We start from the raw sequence: 21720 nt of genomic DNA, 5'->3' as shown, positions 1-21720 counted from the left end.
AATTGTTACAATTGAAATGTTTAGTCTTAAATTAACAAAAATTCAAAAGTTTTGACCCTAAATCAAGCATTTAGTCTACTTGATAAAACTCCATGACATCATTAATTTTAAGCTAAAATACTCTCACCTCTTAACTTTTAGTCATAATTTTACACGAGTTCATTAGTTTTCAAAATAGATAATCAATCCCAAAAGCATAAACGACATTAACTGACAAATGTAAAATATTAAAAATACCTTTCTTCTTTCTACCTTTTTTTCACTATTTTTTTTAGGCCAGTCAACGGCCCTCCAGATCATCCATTCCCCTAGCTCCCTAGGGAAGCCACACTCCCCGCCCCTCCGCCCCTACATTCTCCAAAGGAGCCGAAGCGTGGATCTCGCGCTAGGGGGCACAGAGCATTGGGGAGGGAGATTCGACTAGAGGCAAATCTGGTGTTCTGGCCACCGAAAGAGGTAAGGGATAAATTTTTGATTGAGTAGGAAAAAATTAAAAATAAAAAATTATAATTTATATAGTGTGATAATTTTTAAAATTAATAAAAAATAAAATTATTTTTTAAATATTATCACGTCATCAAATTAATGAAAATATTAACTGTTGACCTACGATTGGATATATATGCTCAATGAAAAATATTTTTTTCAAATAGATTATTTATTTTAAAAATTAATAAACTTATATAAAATTATATCTAAAAATTAAGAGGTGAATATATTTTACCTTTAATTATATTATTAATCAACGTTATATATTCTCTTGCATAGGAAGTGTTTTCGCTGCAAGGTGAGGATGGCTAGCAGAAACGCGCCCTTTCAACTTCTTTTCATTTTCTTCCTTTTTTCTAAATTTTATCATTTTCCAATTCTTGAGGCTACTGGATCTAATTCCAGTGTAGGTTGCATCGAGATGGAGAGGAAAGCCCTCCTTAAGTTTAAGGAAGGTCTTATAGATCCCTTTGGTCGACTTTCTTCCTGGGTTGGCAAAGACTGCTGCAACTGGGCTGGCGTAGAATGTGACAAGCAGACAGCCCAGGTTTTCGCGCTCGACCTTGGACCAAGGTATAACTGTTCATCCGTACAAGTAAGTTTCCCATCGCCTTATCTGTACTGTCAGCTTGGTGGTTCGTTGAATCCGTCTTTGCTAAACTTAACATCTTTGAAATACTTGGACCTGAGTTATAATAACTTCCTAGGAATTTCAATTCCAAATTTCATAGGTTCACTCAAAACTTTGAAGTCTCTCAACCTCCATGGGGCAAACTTTTCCGGAATGGTTCCTCCCCAACTTGGCAATCTGTCAAATTTGGTTCATCTGGATCTCGACACGTTTTCATATCCAAACTATCTTTGGGTGTCTGATCTAAACTGGCTCTCTGGCCTGTCTTCTATCCAATCCCTCGGTTTAGGAGGCGTAAACCTCAGTAAGGCAACGACAAATTGGCTACAAGCTGTTAATATGCTTCCTTCATTGTTGCAGTTGCATATGTCTGGCTGTCAACTTTTTGACCTTCCTCAATCTCTTCCATTTGTAAATTTCTCGTCACTTCAGGCTCTTGACCTCTCATATAATGAATTCAGGTCTTCAGTACCTCAGTGGCTCTTTAATCTCAGTAACCTCAAGCAACTTAAGCTTGCTGGTTCTAACCTTACAGGTCCCACAACAAATTGGCTACAAGCTGTTAATATGCTTCCTTCATTGTTGCAATTGGATTTGTCTGTCTGTGAACTTTTTGACCTTCCTCAATCTCTTCCATTTGTAAATTTCACGTCACTTCAGGCTCTTGACCTCTCATATAATAGATTCAGCTCTTCAATGCCACAGTGGCTCTTTAATCTCGGTAACCTCAGGCAACTTAAGCTTGCTGGTTCTAACCTTACAGGTCCCATTCCCACAGTTTTATCGGGAAATATTTGCAAATTAAGGATTTTAGATATGTCATTTAATTCTATCGAAGGAGAAATTACAGATTTTGTAGGGGCTTTGTCTGGATGTAGCAATGGAAGCTTAGAGACACTAGATTTAAGTTTAAACAAACTCACAGGGAATGTGCCTGACTCTTTGCAGTTGCTTAGAAATTTGAAATCACTTAAACTCTCCTATAATAAACTCAAAGGGAGGTTGTCTGATTCCTTGGTGTCCCTTAGAAATTTGGAAGAGCTTGAACTCTCGCACAACTCTTTATCAGGCCCGCTTCCAAAATCCATGGGGAATTTGTCACGGTTAGAAATACTGGACTTAACTTTCAACATGATGAGTGGCACCATCACTCAAAGTATTGGAAAACTCACAAGGCTTTTGAGACTGGGTCTGTATGGTAATTCAGTGGAAGGAGTCATAACCGAGTTTCATCTGCAGAACCTGACAAATTTATACGATCTATCCTTATCATCCGTGAACAAATCTTTGACTTTCAGCTTGAGACATGACTGGATTCCTCCGTTCAGTCTGTCTTACATTGCAATTAGTGATTGCCAATTGGGACCTACTTTTCCGGCATGGCTCCGAACTCAGAACAGAATTATTCAAATAACACTCTCAAGTGTTGGCATTTCAGACACCATACCTGTTTGGCTTTGGAGATTATCGCCACGGATCTTCTGGATGGATCTTTCCCAAAACCAATTAAGAGGCAAGCTTCCCGATTCAATAATGTTTCCCTTCAGCGTAGGAGCATGGATAAATTTGGGATTCAATAACCTGGAGGGTTCAATCCCACTTTGGCGTAATGTGACAAATCTCTCTTTGAGAAATAATTTATTTTCAGGAGCAATTCCTTGGAATATAGGCCTTGAAATGTCTGTGTTGGAAAATCTAGATCTTTCTCGGAACCATTTAAATGGTAGCATTCCACCATCGATAAACAATATGAGGAATTTGGAATTTCTACAGTCTTGGAATTTGAAATTGAGCGGTAATAATCTTTCTGGGGAAGTTTCTACAGTCTTGGGCTACTGCAAAGTCTTGTTTGCTCTTGATCTTGGAGAGAATGGATTTTCCGGAACCATACCCGAGTCAATCGTAGCGTACCCGACTTTGGTGTATCTTTTGAACCTGCGAGCCAACAAGTTAACGGGAACTATTCCTGAGCAAATATGTAATCTCTCCAACCTCCACATCTTGGACCTGGGACATAATAATTTGTCAGGGTCAATTCCTAGTTGTCTGGGCAGTTTGGTGCGTTTGAAATATCTGAGAGGATATTTTACCGGACTTACACCAACAGTACGAGAAACATCATTCTTTCAGCACACCGAGTTGGTTATCAAGGGGAGGATAAGTGAATTTACCAAGATAATTACACTTGTCAACACCATTGACCTGTCTGGCAACAATTTAGTTGGAGAGATTCCCGAGGAGATTACAAATTTATCAACCTTGGGATCCTTGAATCTATCTTGGAACCAATTAATAGGCAACATACCAGAAAATATTGGAAAGTTGCGATGGTTGGAAGTCCTTGACCTCTCACATAACCGTCTTTCAGGCCCAATTCCTCCAAGCATATCTTCAATGACTCTGTTGAACTATTTGAACTTGTCTTACAACAACCTGTCCGGCCAAATTCCATCATCTAACCAACTGCAAACCATGGCTGATCCATCTATTTACCAGGGTAACCCAAGACTCTGTGGGCCTCCATTGTCAGCCAACTGCTCAATATCCGGTGATGGAGACGGATTTCCCAAAGACGAGGATGATGAAGATGACGACGGATCCAAAAACCTAGGGATGTACATAAGTGCAGTACTCGGATTTGTTATCGGATTTTGGGCTGTTTTTGGCACTTTGGTGATAAAGAAGTCTGTCAGACGTGCCTATTTCCGGTACTTGGAAAATATGAAGGATAAACTGTTCGTGCTGATTGCAGTGAAATTGGCTCGTTTGCAAAGGAAAATGGAGGTGCAAAGAAATTAAAGACAAAGGTAACCAAGGTAACATTTGCTTCTGCTCTGTGTTGATTCATCAATGGTAGCTTAACATTTGTTACTTCTACCCTTTATCTTTATCATTTCAATTTTCTGATTTTGCCTTACAAGTAGTGAACTGTCCTTGAAAAAAGATGGCTTCAGAAAGAAAGTTGTTGAGGGAAGGAGGATAAATGGATTAAGGAGTGTAGAGCCATGCATCCGTAATCTTGGTAGTTAGCTAGGAAAATTGTACTGCCTTATCCAGCTCGTCCTGTATTTAAGGATTTTAATGCTATGTATCATGAGCTTTCTCTCTTGTTTGTAAATAACAGAAAGATGTTTCCTTTGTTGTAAGGGCTCAATTCATTAATTCAGAGTAGGAATGTTAAGCCAACGTAAATAAAAAGGAAAAGCTGCAGGATGAGAATAACAACAATGTATCTTTTTAAATCATAACCAATGCATTGATCATTGTAGACTTCATCTGCAGAATAGAAAGGCGATTGTCACATACCAGTACGATTTCAACTTTTCAGCAATAATATAGACAAAAGACAAATGACTCAATAATGCCACAACACCAAGCAAGTGAACATATAGAAATTTACAAATTTCTCATTTTACAGATGCCATATCAACCACTATAGGAAAATATGAGATACAAGGTGTACTTAAACAATACATTAGGACAAAATTCCCAGTTTATGCATCACTCTACAATTGTGCTGCTGATAAAAGACAAGTTGCAAAAAGGTTTTCAGATTGTAGCTGGTTTAACCAAGTCAATCTTCAAAAGTTTAACTTCTCAAGAGATTTATACAGAATAAATATTTGGCTTTACCATCCATCCGTTTTGGCTGGGCTTAACCTCTTTTTTCTCTCACCAAAGCTCATGTTGCGCACCAAACTTGGAAGGCAGCACTGCGCAGACTGGGCTGATTTTTCTTTTTTTGGGAGGTATCCCCTGTATGGAGTTGCCTCACTACTTTGAACAGAGTTCGGGATAGATTCAGATGGACTTCTACTTGTAGATTTTGGACGGAGGCTGAAAGTTGCAGGTTTTTCTTTTAACCGCCCGTCTAAACTTGGATCATCGTTTACAGCATCACCATCATCAAAGCTTTCACGAAATAACTCAATTAGTTGCTTCTTTGTCTCAGTTGGAGAATGTTGAGATACTGCATCCTGTGCACAGTCCGTAGAATGATTTTTATCAGGTAGAGAACTTTCCGTGAAGCTTTTCTGGTGGTTAGGGCTGTTACCGCAAGAAGAGGTAGAATCTGAATGAAATCAAGCTTGTCAAAACCACTGATAATTATTAAGAACCTTAGCAATACATTTTCCCAGTACATATACATCATTTCATGTAATTATAATAGGCAAATGTAAATAATTTTGTCTCGACAAAATTAGGGAAATCTCACCACCATTGACACTGAAGAAATCTTCACAATCAGATTCTAGCCAGGGCTGGGAATCGAAAAAATTCTCTGTTTTACCTGGATAAAGTTATAGGCACAGTTCAATTACAGATGCTAAACAAGGGTGAATTTCCAGTCAAGAAGAAAGGGTCAAGACACTGCAATATGTCACAACCACATTCAATTTTACACAGACATTGCTTTTCAAAAGAATTCATCCGTAACTTTTATGTAGCAGTTTGCAGAAAAATAATTTACCATCTTGAATCCTGCAAAGAATTTGCCATGGCATGCACGAGAAATAACCAGACATTTACATGTTAGTCAGAAAGTGCATAATAGTTGCAATGAGATTCAGTCCAAGCTGCATAGTTTCCTAATCAAAAGGAGCTTCCAACTATCTGCTAACAAACTTTCCTGATCATTCTATTTTCCCAAGACAAGCGAAACTGACAGTCGTCATACAGCGCTATGTTAATATTTTGAGACACCATGGCAAAACTGTCACGGCCAAACCATCCAAGAGCACTCAGGCATCCTGAATACACTCGTTGTTTTTATCACCATCTTTGTTGTTACCCTGCTATTAACAAAAGTCATAACCTATTAGGCTATGATCACAATAATAGTTATTTCATTTTTGTCTCTTCTACTCCAATCTAAAACTAGAAAACTCAAACAGTTCATTCCAGGAAACAACATCTGCAGTGAGGATATTTGATATTGTAGTGATTATAAAAAATTGTAAATTATATGATATAAAAGGGCTTTTATGACTGAAATATTGCAGAACATGCTATGGTTGCTGACATTATCAGAGGTGGTGAATAGATATGGCATCTACTTAGTTCAGATAATCTTGGTGATTCAGAAAGTACTCTGGGTAGAACAAGGGTTCCTATGCAAGAGAAGGGGGGAAAATACTATTTCTTTTGATTCCTTCATAAACAAGAAAATTTGAGCTGAAGACACTTGGGAAGAGCATAGGGACAATTGATAAGTGACTGGTAGGTCAGGACTAGTTAATTTGGTTAAAACTCTCAACTTCAAATCAATCCTTTATTTATTGGTTATCAGTTAGGATAGACTTTCAACTCTGAAGAGACAGAAAACAGGAAGATACCATGAAAAACCAATGTCTTCTCTGTTAAACGAATAGACAGCAAAACGTCTAATTTTGCTAATGCGAGTACTCCTAAGGGGTTTTGAGCCTAGTTATGAAGACTTTCTCTCTCACTCAAGCAGATGGAAGTCAGTGCAGAATTTAAGTGTGCAAAGAAACGTACAACCTGCAGAAGAAATTTGCTGCAGCAAATGTTTTAGTTTGCCACAAAAAGGGTCACATTAAATTTTTAAATTAGAAGCTAGATTATAAGACTTGTTTTGCCAGGAACACATTAACAGGGTTACTCATTTCCTGGGAGAAAATAGACAACTGAACCATATAATGTCATCGCCCCAAAAAAACAAAAACATATAATGTCATCGTAAGGGGACAGCCTGTCACTAAATCAACTACTTTCTTTACTGGTATCCAGAATCGAACTTGATGGAAATGATCGGGCGAAACCTCACAATTGAAAAAGTACCATGCCCAATCCGAAATTTGATTAATAAATAGATATAAAAAGATAACAGAAAATCAGGCTAGCAAAGGAAACCAAATAGAATTTCAAATGTTTTATTGAGATAAAATCAACATACACCAAAATGATAATTCAGTTAATCTTTAACTGGTATTATTCATAAAGAACAAACTTAAAAGCAGCATCAGAAGTCAGAACCAAGCTGATATCTTAGATCAAACTATCCAAAGCCCAAGCATAAGCACGAATGTAAGCCTAACATAAGAAGAAAGAATGACGATTAATGAGTCAAGCAAACCAGGTTAGAAACATACTCAAGTTTCGAAAACTAGTTTCTGGTTCCAGTGATGACGGCTGAGGCCTGGAACCGAGTTCAGCAACTGAGTGCTCCCTTCTGACAAAGTTCTCCTTACTGGGTGATTGAATTTGGGCACTAAGATTCATGGCTGCAGGATCTTTGTTCTTGTAAACTGTAACACAGTTGCCCATGTCTTTTTGACGACAACAGTCTCTTCTACTCAATCATGAGACAGCATTGCGACTAGCCAGTTTTCTTCAATTCAAGGAAAGAAAAGAGAAAATTGACTGAGAAAGAAACAGGAACGTTAGCTTTATGCTTGAATTCACTCAACCGAAATGTTGGGAGGAGTTGATTGGTCTTGAAAGCAAAGTAATGGCGCTTGCAGGCGTGGGTCCATATTCGATGATCTCTCTTTATTTATTTTGTAGAGTACTGTTACCTATGTTTGATTGATCTCTTTCTTACTGGACTACTAGTATTTTTCTTTTAAGGCTGCAGCGGGAAAAGAAATAAAAGTCTGCTTTTTGGGTGGCTCCATTTCTCTTTTAGATTTGTTAACTTCCTTGCTTTGCCATTGAAGAGTTTCTGAGCAGTGACCCTCCTTTTCCAACTTTGTATGTTACGTTCAGTATATACCACATACTACACATATAGATGCCCGAAACTAAAGATCAAATCTGCAGTTCTTTACGCATCTTTGCTTTAAATATTTTTTTAAAAACAAAATTGTAGCATTGAACATTGCTTTTTCCGACAAAAGCATTATAAAGGAAAAAAAAAATGCCATGCCATGTAGCCTCCTAACTGCAGTTAATGCACATTCTGACTCACACTACAAGCTTCCGCTTAACTCAATGATTTGATCCAGGCCAAAGTGTGGAAGTGCCATTAAAAAGAGGGAGAGAGAGAGAGGGGAAAGCAAGTGTTTACTACTAGTCTGGAACTATTTGAAAGTTGACCTAATCTTACCTTCAATGATGAAGGCTGAGGTCCACCTGATTTATTGTTTGCGACTTTGGGGCAGTGATGAAAGCCATGCTTTCCTTACTTGTCTCTTTCAGGTGGTTGCTTTACTCCTGCAAATATTAAATAGAGTTATGCTTGGAAAATGGAAAACTAAAACAAAGCTCAGCTTCCAAATTCCAGAGTCAAAGTATTCCACTAAAAAAAAAATGAAATTCTTCATAAAGTTTTGTTTTATCTGAGTTCATTTAGATGCAAAACACTAGCTGAGTGCTACTGCTGGTGAGTGTGGCGATCGACCACGGCAATAACAAGGAATTAATTTGTATCTTTTGTTAGAATGGTTTAGAGGATTTCATCCACTGCCCGCCCTGGATTTATCCGCTCTGTATTTCACCCTTTAACCTGGTATGTATATATATTTCTGGTATGCAAAAGTAGTATTAAAACTCAAATCTAACATTTTTACACACAATTTTTCTTCATTGTCAGGGAAGGCGACAAATGATCTCTGAACATCTTTTTCATGACTTTACTCTTACATCAATATCAGGTGAAGAAACCCAGCGATGATCACTCGCTTTCTACAACCACAATGCTCTCATAATCATCGGAAGCTATTATCTCTTTCTATTTCCCGCAGCAAAATATTCTGAATTGTCACATTAGATATTCAAAAACATATTGAATATTATACCAAAACTAGTGCTTGGTAGTTACCGAAGTTAAAGTGAAGCAACAAAATAATCATTTGTCATATATATCGTTGGGATTTTCTGGTGAAGTGAGGGTTGTTATCCTTCTTTTCAAAATCAATATTATCTCTGAGAGACTCTACCTTGGCTTCCTTGGATTTGTGAGTGGATACCAAGCCCGATCGTCTCCTTACGCCACATGACTGGCCACATTGCAATTTACGCCAGACTCTTACAATTTCTTGAACCATGTTTGGATTTGATTAAACTTAAATAGAATCTAAATTATGTTTTCAGAAATTTCATGGACTGTGTTAGGATAATTAATTATGTTAAACATTTAATTTTTTAAAACTTGTAACAAAACAAAGAGTTCGAAGGGTTTAAACTTTAAATATGCCTAAAATTCAGGTTAATTGTGCGGTTATTAAAAAGTTACTATCTCAAGTTTCATTTTACCTCGAAATTTAACAATCCAACCGATAAGAAAGTATAACTGGCTATGGCAAATTGGCAAAAGAAGCATGTCCTATTGGACAATGCAGGTGGTCCTAGGCCCCGTGATTGTCCTCATCCACCAAACCAGTGTTGGTGACCACTGGCCCAGCCCTTTGGTCTAGCTTTTCCCTTTACTCTACTTTTAATTTAATTAATAATTAAAATTTATATTGTTATAATACACAAAAGTTCGTTCAACGATGTACATACACATATATATATATATATATATTAATTATATACTATTTGATCAGGAACAAGATAGAATTGAATATTAGATATTTATCGCAAATCTATAATCAGTAAGAATAATCTAACAAGCAATCCTTCTTCATTCATTTTTGTGGAAGCAGTAGTCAACAAAGGTAACCAATTTGATGCAAGTTATCAAGCTTTAAAATGCTAACAAATTCATCAAAATGCAATAATATAGTAGTAAGGTCCAATTTTTTTTTTAACAACAAATGCATATATAACAAGTTAATAACTGTTGGCAAAAAAAAATTTCTTGGATTTTTCCGTTTAACTATTCTTTATTAACTATTATTAAATCTTAACGTGCCTTAGCTGCTGCTTAGTGCTTTTCCTAGACTTGAATACCTAGGTTACCCTAAGGATGCTTTGGATATCTGCAGTCCCGTAACGGCAAATGATTAAACATTTTGTCTTCTATCTTTCATAGCTTATAGTTATAAGTATAGATATGATAAAGGCGAAAAGTTTTATTATTCCAAAGTACGCCTACCGACACAAACCAAAGAGCATATGCATGACAGAAAGAACAAAACAAAACAATTAGCTGACTTGTGATCTTGACACAAACTCATCGTCCCCACTTCCTTCGGGCATGGGTTAAATCAGTCTCCAACCAGGAGGATATTTGGTTTGAATATATATCTTACAAGCCACGAAAAATCTTCACGTGAAAAATACTAGGAGCATAATCATCTAAACTGTTGGAACTTGAAAATGAAATGCTACTATACTTGTGACAAATCTCATTTTAGTTAATTTCCAAGTATTTGGATATCAAGAGATGAAAAATTTGAACTCAATTATTTGAATATAAAGAAACATATGTCAATCATTAAATCAAATGCTAATAAAAGGAAAAAAGAAATCAAGAAAATTGAAACATTTTCAAAAGATTATAACGTACAGCCGCAGCTAAGGGATTTAATAAGAGAACAATTTTCACAGAAGATCTGTTGTTACGGCACGCTCGTTACAGCAAAAGCAGAATCAATAATCTTCAAGGCCTGCAACGTCACCAACATCTCATGCAATAAACATCCACCAATGATGAATATCTAATTGACAAAGATAACGAAGGATACCCCGTTAAGGCACCATTTCCATATAGAATGCAGAAAATCAAAAGCATATTAAATTTATAATATAAGATATATTCCTACGGCACCTTGGAAAAACCAAATACTAAGGTTTTGCCTTCGTTTTCAGGAAAACTGCTCTTTACTTTAATGTCCTCATCAGCCTGTCAGCTGCACAATTACCATATGGCCATCTCACACACACTGGCATCATGCCTCTCGCAACTCTATATAAGCCAACTTTACCTGACAACTCTCAGACGCTAAGCAGATTCTTAGCTAGGTATGGATTGCCAAGACATAGAGGGAGATGGGATGAGACCTAGGAGTTTTCGCTATGAAGACTACAATAATAGAAGAGTGTTTTTGCGAAGCTATCCTCTTCACTGGGGTGAAGATGAAGAAAACAATGAAGACACAGTGACAGCAACCAAAGGAAGCAGTGGAAAGAAACCTATCAAGAAGATTATCCTGCCTGTATTTCATTGGAGTGCTGAAAAGGTAGTGATCCTGAGGAGATTCAAGCATAAGCTTACTGTTTATGTCACTGCATGTATTCCTATATCAGCTTTAAGTCGCCTACCGCCCTAATTTCAATTTTCTCTTTTCTTCTAAAATTCCACCGTTTGCATCAAGCACGTGACAGGCATATGCAAGGTACCAACCGTGACTGAATAGAAACAAAATGCTTAGTGCAATTTCAGATTTCATCCGACCCTCCATAGTCTAATGTCCCTCTAAACCCCCTCCCCCCCCCCCCCCCCCCCCAAACCTCCGGTCATTCTCTTGAAATTAACTCATGAATCCTGATTCCTACATGCAAAATCTGATTTTATAGAGAAGAAAAATGAAAATTCCCCGTTGAGCAATTCAATGAGTTTGAATAAAACAGTTGGGGAGAAGAAAAAATGGAAGACTAGGAGACTTGATACTATAAAATGAAAGGAATCAAATTGGCAATTATAGTTGTCCATCCATCATAACCTTTAGGTCCACTACTGGTCGTGTTTCAAGACAAGACAAACTGAAAAATAATCAATGAATAATCTGCCAAATAATTCTAGCATACATTTCAAATAAGGGTGTACATTGTTCTTGAAACAGTGTTATCACACTCTTTTCATCATACAAACCCTCTAATCATGTCAAATTTCGACAAGAGACACATTTGCCCGCATGGAAAAAATGGAGCCTGCTTCTGAACAAGTGGATGGTGCTTGTTGCTCAGAAAAATATTATTGACACACCCATGGTGAAGCATCCTACAGCCACCCAAGGACTCAAACGTTCACCTAATTCAAGAAACATACATGTTAGTCCCACAGGTTGTAATGCATTATCTCTCTCTTTTTTTCCCTTATCTACTTTCCAAAATGGTTGCACTAAATTCCACATCATTTGTGTGCAAGGAAGCCTTGATTTAATCCAAAATGCATTCCTAATTTTTCTCCAAGAAACAAACTTGCAAATGAAAAAGGAGTCCAGGAACATACTACTGGAAGAAACACTTGTGAAGCAACTTCACTACTTATAGTCAAGAAAGAGAAATACATCTTTGTTTTTTGGGAAAGAATTACAAGGTACAAATGAAATACATAATCGGCCACATAAATATTTACATTGACATGCCCATTTGCACATATACGTTCACAAAAGAACAAGGCATGGTGCAACCCTATTACACAAACAGAACAAGAAAGCACCACTGGCTCAAATATACAACAGATCACATTATGGATTTCCAACAAACAAAATCTGATATTAATTATTACAACAATCATAGTTCATTTGCACCAAAAAAGGCTGTAAACTAGGAGTCAATGACATATCAGTTAGAACATATAAGTAACACACGGAAAAGAATTCAGTTGCTTCTAGCTAATGTAGCACCCAAGCATGTTAATTGATTGCAAAAAGATGGAGCACCAACATCCTGGTCCTAATTCTTACATGAAAATAACCTGACTTTAAACCCCATGACTGCTATTCAACTTAATCATCATTGCCGTCTCTTTCCCTTTCAGTCAAAATATCATCACTGCCCAATTGCAACTCGCAACATTATGAGATTTTGAATCTAAACCTACAGAATTAACATTGCAGCTCAACCCCATTTCAATCCCACCCCACCAATTTACAACCTAAAATAAGGGCCGAATACTCTATAGTTTCATTATTTAATTAAGATAGATCTATATGTTTTTGTCTTTGATTTTTCATTCTCATTTCCAGCTTCATTTTGGTATCATACCAACTATCATCCTCCATTTTTTGCCCTATTCACTACCATATTTTATTACCAACTAATTTGAAGGCTTTATAGCAAATAAACTTACGTTCATTTTCTTTTTATGCTTGACTTGACTTCACTCCAAAGAGAACCACTCCAGGTTCCGGCCAACCACTTGTTACCAATTTGTGCACTACAAATCATGCTAACCCCAAAAATATGAAATAGATGAATTATATGTCTAAAGAAGATTCACAAGAAGGAAAATAGAGGCATGACCATTCCAATGATACCAGAAAGAAATAAACCATGCAGAAAAGGAGACCAACCTATTCTGGCTGCCTTCCAGAAGAAACCACGGAACCTGTCAAATAAGCATATCATACCATATTAGCTCCCATTCTCACCATGTCCTTCAGATGAACTGTGGGGCTTAAGTAACACCTATAAATGCTATAAATAGGAACAATAAAATAACCAATTTTGATACCAAAGAAAAAAGACAAAAAAGATCGAGATTAACTGGATTCATGCAATTTGAATTAATATAACGTCTTCAGTGAGAAAGAAAGCCAGATGTTTAAGTTATCTAAGGAGAAGCAGAAGATGATGAAAAAACAAACACTTCCTGTTAAGATTAAGAGCTATACTTATAGTTTTCAATAATAAAGCTGATGACAACATCATTGTGACCAATGCTGCCACCCAAAACTTCAATTCAATATGCAAAATTGCAACAAAATAAAGACAAAAGTAAAGATTTTAAATAGGTTTAATGATAAAAAGAAGTAAATTTGATCGCTCAACCAGTGAAGATAAAGATCTGAATAGCCTAGCAGGACTTCTTTCTTCCTATACAATAGGGGAAATCTAGTTCTGGTCAACCGGCCCAAAATCCCCCATCTTAAAAATTTCAGTTCAAAGGTAGTAATTCCAAGTTACAAAGCTATAACAGCAACACAAACATTGTGAAACTAACTATCAGAAGACTTGGAAAATATGCAACCATTATGCAAAAGCACCCAATCTAGCATTCATTTCGAGTAAATAAAGTTCAGTGCAAATATAGTAATGAGAAGTGTTTACTATTTGTTCATATAAAGCATACACCAAAAAGGAAAGGGGGGGCATACCCAGTTCTCTGTTCAAGGATTGCTGGAAATTGCATCTTCAAATAAGTGCAGGTGCAGATTCCCAATAGCACTACCGTTAAGAATGAATGGAAATTGAAGAGTGCGGACTGAAATTTTTTTCAAAATAATACGCACATCAAATACGTTCAAATTTCTACTGATTCGGAATTAAAATAACAAAGAAAGCAATTTCTCAAAATTTGGAATAGTAGAAAGTTAGGTTTTTACCATGTTTTGGGATCCTTATCCTTGGATTGATTGATTTCCTGCTTCAGATACCCTGGTGAAAAAGAACTCGGCTTTGGCCTTGGATCAAAATCCAATTTTTTGTTTTTTTGAGAGAGACAAGAGGTTTGGGTTTTTCGGCTTATCAGGATCCGAATTCGCAAGTATTGTTAATCTATCGCCCGAGAGAAGGGAAAGTTAGAGAGAGCGGGGTTTTCTTTTCTTTTCTTTCTTTTTTCTTTTTCTTTTTGGGAGCCTAATTGGGACTTGGCGCAGGGACTGATAAAAATAATAATAATAATAATAATAAATAACAATAACAATAACAAAAGCAATAATTTCTTCGGCCAGCAAATCATGCGGCGCCACGTCAAAGAAATTAGTCACAATAAAACTTTAATTAGTTAACATAAATGTTGAAATCTTATACTCACCATGTTTTTAATTTTATTTTAAAATTAAAGTCAATCATTTCCAATGCGACACTCCAATTAATAGTTGAAACTAAACCTTTTTGTTTTTTCATTTATAGTTTGATTGTTTAATTTATCTTTTCTATTTATAATTTTTTTAAAAAAAGGATAAAAATGTTAAGTTCAAATATTAGAATGAAGATATGTTATTTTCGATGATATGGTTTGCATATATACGTAAATTAAAATTTTTTGATTTATAATTTAATTAATTATTTAGATTTGCCAAAACTTGAGTCCCTAATGCATTAATGATTAACATAATTGAGTCTTGAGAAGCGAGATGTAAGGGTTTGCATTGCTGTTAAGTAAATAAGCATTGGAATGGGATCTTTATCCTGTACTAGCCACTAGCTAGTTAGCTGATCCGGTTGATATATCATACTTTTGAGCTATAAATTAGTGCTTTTAATGCAAATTTTGGTCAATAAGCAAGTAATTAAGAATATATTGGAAACAAATTAGGCCTTCATAAGGTCGAGCCAGCTTAATCAAAGTCTTTACTTGCGGCATCGGATTTTTTAAAGTAAATTGCATTAGCAATTTATCGTGCCATTAAATCGGCTGGAAATACACGGCCTTGAATTGCATGGAAAATTAAAAGAAATTTTATTACAATCACATATCCCAAGGTATAATGGGATAGAGAAATTTAAATTACAAAAATGTAGCTATCTCAATAGTCGCCATGAAAGGACACATACGGTCTCCAATAAACTTCAAGAAACGGTTGAATTTTCAGGAAAATTTTGGGTCTAATTCCAAAGACTTTAGGGAAATGAATAGTTAATCTTGACAACCTTGCAAAATTTTACCTTTTGGGAAAAAATCAGTAGAACTGGGAACTTCCTACACGATTGACCATGTTCTTTCACTGACAAAGCAATCATCTGATCTCTTCTTCTTAATCATGTTCCAATTCTTTCAAGATTTTCGGAAACTGTTTTCATCCTTGGTCGGACCTCAGGGTCTCCTTCGGTGCATGCAAGAGCTACGTGAAAAACTGCCAGGACTTCCTTCTTGGCATGCACTTCTTGTAGCAACAAGGGATCTACCATGTCTGACAATGGGTTTTCTTCTTCAAACCCTTTCCTCACCCACCTTACAAGGTCTGGGATTTCGGTGGAAGTTGATGTGGTTGGTGATAGCTCCGGAGACTTGCCAGTGAGCAGTTCAAGCAAGACTACACCAAATGAATAGACATCCCACTTTTGGGTCGGCCGGTTGCCCGGGACCCGAGCCTCCGGGGCTCGATAATTGTTGGTCCGTTCGGTTTGGATTGATTTGTAAGGGAGTCCCCCGATAAAGCCACCTGAGGAAGAGGGATTGTTTCCCGTGATGTTAATAAGTCTGTTGAGGCCAAAATCAGAAATGTAAGGTTGGAATTCGTTGTCGAGGAGAATGTTAGACGGCTTGATGTCTCCATGCACAAATTTTCTTGGACTGCATTCATGAAGATAGGCCAAGCCACGAGCTGCACCTTTTGCGATTTTGAGTCTTGTTGACCATGACAGGCTTGGTGATGGTTGACCATTTCTGCCTGTAAGTTCAAGCAATTTCATTAGCTACAAACTACTACATAATTTAATTATGAGGTAATGTGTTTGGAAATGATGAACATGGAGAGCAGAGCATTCACTCAATGAGATTCTAAAGACGTTGGGTGTTACCAATTGTGCAAGATCTGCCATTTGAATCCATTTTTTATAATTAAATGAATCCACACTCTTGCATGTTCTAGGGGTCACTCCCCTCACCTGAGTTGTCATAGGCTCATAGCCTAAAGAAAGTAACAAATAATGGATTTGCCAACAAAACTACTAGAACCAAGTGGCAATTGCAACGGACGGTGGTTCCTTTACAAAGTTTGCATCAAAGAGTTAATACGAACTCTGTATTTAATTTCAGCAGTCAGCAAATGGATGTGTTCTAATCTTTCAGGCTAAACAGATTGGGTGCCTAAAATAATACTAGTAAATCGACTCTTCACAATCTTCCACTTTAGTAGCCAACCACTCGATGCATTACATGTGAGAAAGGAATGGAGACAAGAGTGCAGTAACAAGAAGACCAACAGGTCCCACCAGGGTGACTTTTACAGAACAAATCGGTGGACCTTCATATGGAAGAAACCCAAAGTAACTTTTTGTTTGAGATAGAGAAAGAACCAAGGAGAAAATGAACTCGAAAATGGAATCAAAAGCAAACTTTTTCTTTGCCAAAAGTTTGTCTATGTTTAAAGTCAAGAAGAAAGAAAACTATAGAGCTAGATACCCAGACCAAAGCCACTTTAATTAAAGTATGAATGAAAAATTTTAAATTGTTAGCATTGAAACGAAAATTGTCATTGATCTATAAAGACTGATACCATTAAACGTTCTAAGTCAAAACTTACTTAAGATTAATATACTTTAAACAGCTACAAGCTAAAGCATGCAAGAGAGGGCTGCAGCATATATTTTGAGCAAAACCCAAATCTAAACTAAGATCCACTAAGTCGTCGTCATCATCATCATCATCATCATCTTCAGTCGTGACCCATCACCCTGTGATTGAAATCTTGAAATGCTCAAAGCCAAAATTATTTCCTCTCCATTGCCTGTCAATGCTCTTTTCCACTTTTTTTTTATAGGATGCCCTCATGGCCAATGATGAGGGACCTACCATTCGGTGGTACTCATTTAAAAGCAACAGACAAACCTACTGCTAACCCCCTTTCACCCCACAACAATTAGCAATATTTTCTCTTTCAGGCAAATAGAACAGTAGCAAAAACATTTAAAAAAATAGAAATTCAAGAGTTTTTTAGCGCTAAATTCATACTGAATCATAACTTTAGGATCAAAATTATCCTCCTCTTTCGGCATTTCTTTTGTTTCTTTTTGGTATGAGCAACAAAAACAACTACAGGACAGTGAAGACCTAACAAAAATTTCAGCACTTCCTGAGTAGAATTATAACGGAAAGGGACTGCACTGCAGGCCAAATGAGTCCCCGTGGGTGTGTAATTGCAGTCAATAACGGGTCCGCCACTTGGACCACTAATTTCTAGATCATCATAAAGTATGACCACGTCAGATTATTACCATTTATGCCTCTAAAACCACTACTTACGGCAAAATATGTTTCCTTTACAAATAAAGACACGTTTAAAAGAAGAAAATATTGTAAAACTAAAGTGAGGAATGAACAGGTTGAACCTTCAACATCAGATCCGCACAAAAGTTATCAGAAACAGCAACTTGGATGAGATAATACCAAAAAGCAGTGCAATTTTCTACTACCTTCTCATTTCTTGTTATCTTCATATTTTATTTCTAATATAGTATTGTAATTTGAAATCTTATGTGACTAAACTAAACTGACTACTGATCGTGAGCGTGATGTGATGCTTGCTAGAATAATCCAAGCAGGAACCGGTAAAGTTGCTTCCAAATGGAGGACAAAAAACCAGAAGAAAAAAACAGCAGAACAGAAACTAACCTCTCATGGCATTAGCCAAATTGCCGTTGGAGATAAAATCACTAATGAGAAGCTTCTCATCAGGAGCCCAATAGTAAGCTCTCAACTTCACAACGTTGGGATGCTTAACCTTCCCGATAGCTTGCACTTCTGCCGCAAACTCCTTATACCTTTGCTCTCCACCATCACCCAGCCGCCGTACAGCTACCGGCACCCCATTCCCAAGCACCACTTTGTACACTATCCCAAGCCCGCTCTTTCCCAACACATAAGCTGACGCTCTAAGCAGCTCGTCCAGCTCAAAGCTGAACCCTTTGTCGATGGCAACCAATTCTCCTTCTCCTTTCCCTGATCTCTCCCCTTTTTCCTGGTCTTCGAATTCGGAGTCTTCGCTTCGAAACCCGTTGATGCAGGCACAGGAATAGAGAGAACAGAGCTTCCCTTTGTCGTTATGACCGAACTTGCCTTTACCAGTGCAGCTACAGCCATTTGAAGAATCTTTCTTCTTCCAATAAATATAAATTATAAGCAATCCAATCAAAGCCACACCAGCTGCATCAGCCGCTGAGATTAATATAATTAATCCAGGACTAAGCCCTTTTTTCAGGCTTTCACCAGAATTCGGACCCGAATTTTGACTGCCTGAAGGACTTATGTTGGAATTTTTACAGGATTTTTGAAGAGGGAACCCACATAAAAGGGGATTGTTTAGAAATGCTGTTGGTCCTTGATTAGCAAACGACCCGGTTTCAGGTATTTCCCCACTTAAATTGTTATTTCTAAGATCAAAACTGACAGTAACTGGCAAGTCACCTAAACTTTTCGGGAGCTTACCAGACAAGTGATTGTAAGACAGATTGAGAGTCCCCGACAATGACTTTAACTCTCCGATGTTACTAGGAATCGATCCGTTGAATTCATTGGACGAAAGATCGAGTTGAAACAAGTTGTCCAATTCCGGCCAAATTCCATCAGGAATTTCACCAGAAAATTTGTTTTGAGCAAGAATCAGCCTCTGTAACTGCTTGCAATTCTTAAGATTCTCGGGCAGAGAACCCGACAGCGAATTGTTGGAAAGATCGAGGTTTTGTAACCTTGGAAGATCGCAGATCGAGGGAGGTAGAGAACCGGAAAGGTTATTACCGTACAAAAACAAGCTATGAAGTGAGGTGGCATTGAACAGTTGCTCTGGTATGGAACCGTAAAAGTTGTTGTTGTGAAGATTTAACCTTCGGAGATAGATTAACGTCCCAAGCTCCGACGGAATATAACCCCGGAGATTCTTCCCGGAAACTGCGATCCCGACGACACGCGGGTCAGGGTACCCTGTTATGTTCATGCAGGAAATACCGGACCAACGACAGGGCGTGGTATCATTCTCGTTCCAGTCGGCGAAAACTGACTGGGCCGCAGGTTGGTCGACGGCAGATTTCAAAGACAGAAGAGACAGGCCGTCAGGGGAAAGAGAAAGAACAGGTTTTGGGTTCCGGACGAGGAAGAAGAGGAAGAAGAGTAGAAAGAGAGCCAGCTTCTTCATGATGGAATAAAAGGGTGTTTCTTTCTTTCTCTCCCTTTTTTTCCCCCTGAGAATTAAAAATGTGGGTTTTAAAGAGAGGAGGGAACTGGCAAGAGTTGAGAAATGAGAAAGGCTTCGTTTGTTTAATGTTTTCTTTTTGTTTTCCCTCGCGGTGAAGAGAAAGGAGGAGGGTGGTTGGGTTGGGCGGAGGTATTTATGAGAAGGAGACTTGAGAAAGACGAGATTTTGATTGGGGTGGGACCCAACCTCCCGCCAAAAGCAGAGATAGAGAGACAGTGGAGCTGAGTGTGAAGGAGTTGTAGTAGAAGAAAAGCAAGTTGAAGGGAGGGAGAGGAAATGCAAAAGAAAGAAGAAATGTGGGTTTTTGATGCTGATTGCTTATGTGGCTTATTGATTTTCTAGTTTTTTTTGTGTGTGTGTAGTTTGGAAACTCTTAAAAACTTTTCCCTTCTTTTTGGAGCTTAGGAAATTGTTTAAACTTGTTTTGTTTGACATTTATGGACCACAAGCTATCCAATTGGGTAAATGAAAAATGAAATTATATCATAAATTAGTTCCCACTATAAAAATAATGTTCGGTTTTTGTGGTTCACAGAACATCACAGTTGGGATTGCAGTTTTCTGGACTTGGCAGGTGAATTTATCATGTTACCTTCTATTTGCCTCAAATGGGAATGGAAAAAAACCAAGCATTTATGTTGACAAATTTGTATGTAAATATTTATGCAAGAAATGAACCACAATCAACCCTAGCTACGCAGTAATAGTCTGTTCACAGTTTACTTGGGATTAGCAATTCCTAGTACTAAAGTATTTTAAAACACCCCTAAATTGGATTTAATTGTAAGAGTGGAAAGTTACAGCTCAAATTTAATCTTGTTTAACACGCTAGATTAAGGTCAGGGGCAAGGCCAAATGAGAAGGCCAACCCAAGAAACAAATTTTGAAAGGGGACCTACAGGGTAGAACCAGCACGGTACAGAATTTGCCCTTAAGTCACAAACAAATAACCTATCACCAACTTAAAGAATGTGGTTCACCTCTCAGCTCAGTAAGGAAGCCTTCAACTACCAATTTGTTGAGACCAAGTGTCTTTGATATACAGTAAAAAAAAAAAAGGGGGGGAGAGAACAAAACAAGAGAAAAAATAGGTGATTAGGTCGTTAAGATTCATCATTGTTTGACAATATATCTACTTAATGGAAAAGACAAAGGTTTTGTCAGTTGGTCTTGTTTCTTGTCACCATTTTTGCCGGAGGCAAGCAAGTTATTAACTATAGAATGTCAAGTATTTAATGAGAAAGACAGTCTAAAGTATAAAACATTCATGCAAAATCCTTTTAACTTGAACGTTGCTTGTACTTTGTTATCATTAATCGTCTGTTGGTTTGATTTCCCAAGGACGAAATCGTCAGGCTAAGGAAATGTAGGTGGTAGGCAAAAATTTTGTCCATTAAAAGCCCCATCTCTTTCGCGTAACAAACGCCACTTAATCACACTCTATTTGAACATAATTATATATCATTTTCTTATTGACAGACTGCTGTAAATTCTTATTCTCCAGCAAGGACAGAGACATTGAACTCTTGCCTTCATTATTTTAGTTTTTTGGTTTAGGGATTCAAAGTTTCCAACTAATTGTCTTGCATTGTTTAGTGGAGAATGGAGTGATGATTATATCTCACTTTCAATCATGAATAACATGCTTAGAAGCTAAAAAAAGGATGAGAGAGAGAGAGAGAGAGAGAGAGAGGGAGGGTAGGTTTAATTGGAGCTGGCATTATTGTTTGGTTATTTATGTTTCCTTCTGTTTTGTTCCATTCCATAGACCATAGCAGTAGAAATGAAGCTAGGCTACTATTAAACAATGATATCATTATATTCTATTAGCTCTCCATACTTACGTGAGTAGTACAACATCTATTTAAAGGAGAAATAGTAACTCATAATCCA

General features: G+C 37.3%; 4 protein-coding genes across 5 annotated transcripts; 1 reads left to right on the top strand and 3 right to left on the bottom strand.

Annotated features, from left to right (window-relative positions):
• On the top strand, positions 787–4259 carry LOC18609726 (leucine-rich repeat receptor-like protein kinase PXL1). Its single transcript, XM_018116275.1, has 2 exons — positions 787–1655; positions 1884–4259. The coding sequence occupies exons 1-2, from the start codon at positions 794–796 to the stop codon at positions 3917–3919; spliced, it is 2898 nt and encodes a 965-aa protein (XP_017971764.1). The 5' UTR covers positions 787–793; the 3' UTR covers positions 3920–4259.
• LOC18609725 (uncharacterized protein At3g27210) lies at positions 4480–7572 on the bottom strand. Its single transcript, XM_007044988.2, has 3 exons — positions 7234–7572; positions 5337–5411; positions 4480–5192 (listed from the first exon to the last, which is right to left on the bottom strand). The coding sequence occupies exons 1-3, from the start codon at positions 7406–7408 to the stop codon at positions 4750–4752; spliced, it is 693 nt and encodes a 230-aa protein (XP_007045050.2). The 5' UTR covers positions 7409–7572; the 3' UTR covers positions 4480–4749.
• LOC18609723 (protein kish) lies at positions 11637–14560 on the bottom strand. Of its 2 annotated transcripts, XM_018114493.1 has the most exons (5): positions 14299–14560; positions 14071–14177; positions 13267–13301; positions 13044–13130; positions 11906–11999 (listed from the first exon to the last, which is right to left on the bottom strand). In XM_018114493.1, the coding sequence occupies exons 1-4, from the start codon at positions 14299–14301 to the stop codon at positions 13057–13059; spliced, it is 219 nt and encodes a 72-aa protein (XP_017969982.1). In that variant the 5' UTR covers positions 14302–14560; the 3' UTR covers positions 11906–11999; positions 13044–13056. The 2 variants fall into 2 exon arrangements, with proteins under 2 accessions (XP_017969983.1, XP_017969982.1); XM_018114494.1 differs by lacking the exon at positions 13044–13130 and having other exon boundaries at positions 11637–11999; positions 14299–14559.
• LOC18609722 (receptor protein kinase-like protein ZAR1) lies at positions 15359–20146 on the bottom strand. Its single transcript, XM_007044984.2, has 2 exons — positions 18252–20146; positions 15359–16308 (listed from the first exon to the last, which is right to left on the bottom strand). The coding sequence occupies exons 1-2, from the start codon at positions 19765–19767 to the stop codon at positions 15677–15679; spliced, it is 2148 nt and encodes a 715-aa protein (XP_007045046.2). The 5' UTR covers positions 19768–20146; the 3' UTR covers positions 15359–15676.

The sequence above is a fragment of the Theobroma cacao genome, chromosome 2 (assembly GCF_000208745.1).
Source record: "Theobroma cacao cultivar B97-61/B2 chromosome 2, Criollo_cocoa_genome_V2, whole genome shotgun sequence".
NCBI classification, from domain to species: Eukaryota; Viridiplantae; Streptophyta; class Magnoliopsida; order Malvales; family Malvaceae; genus Theobroma; species Theobroma cacao.
This window is presented reverse-complemented; position numbering and strand designations above follow the sequence as displayed.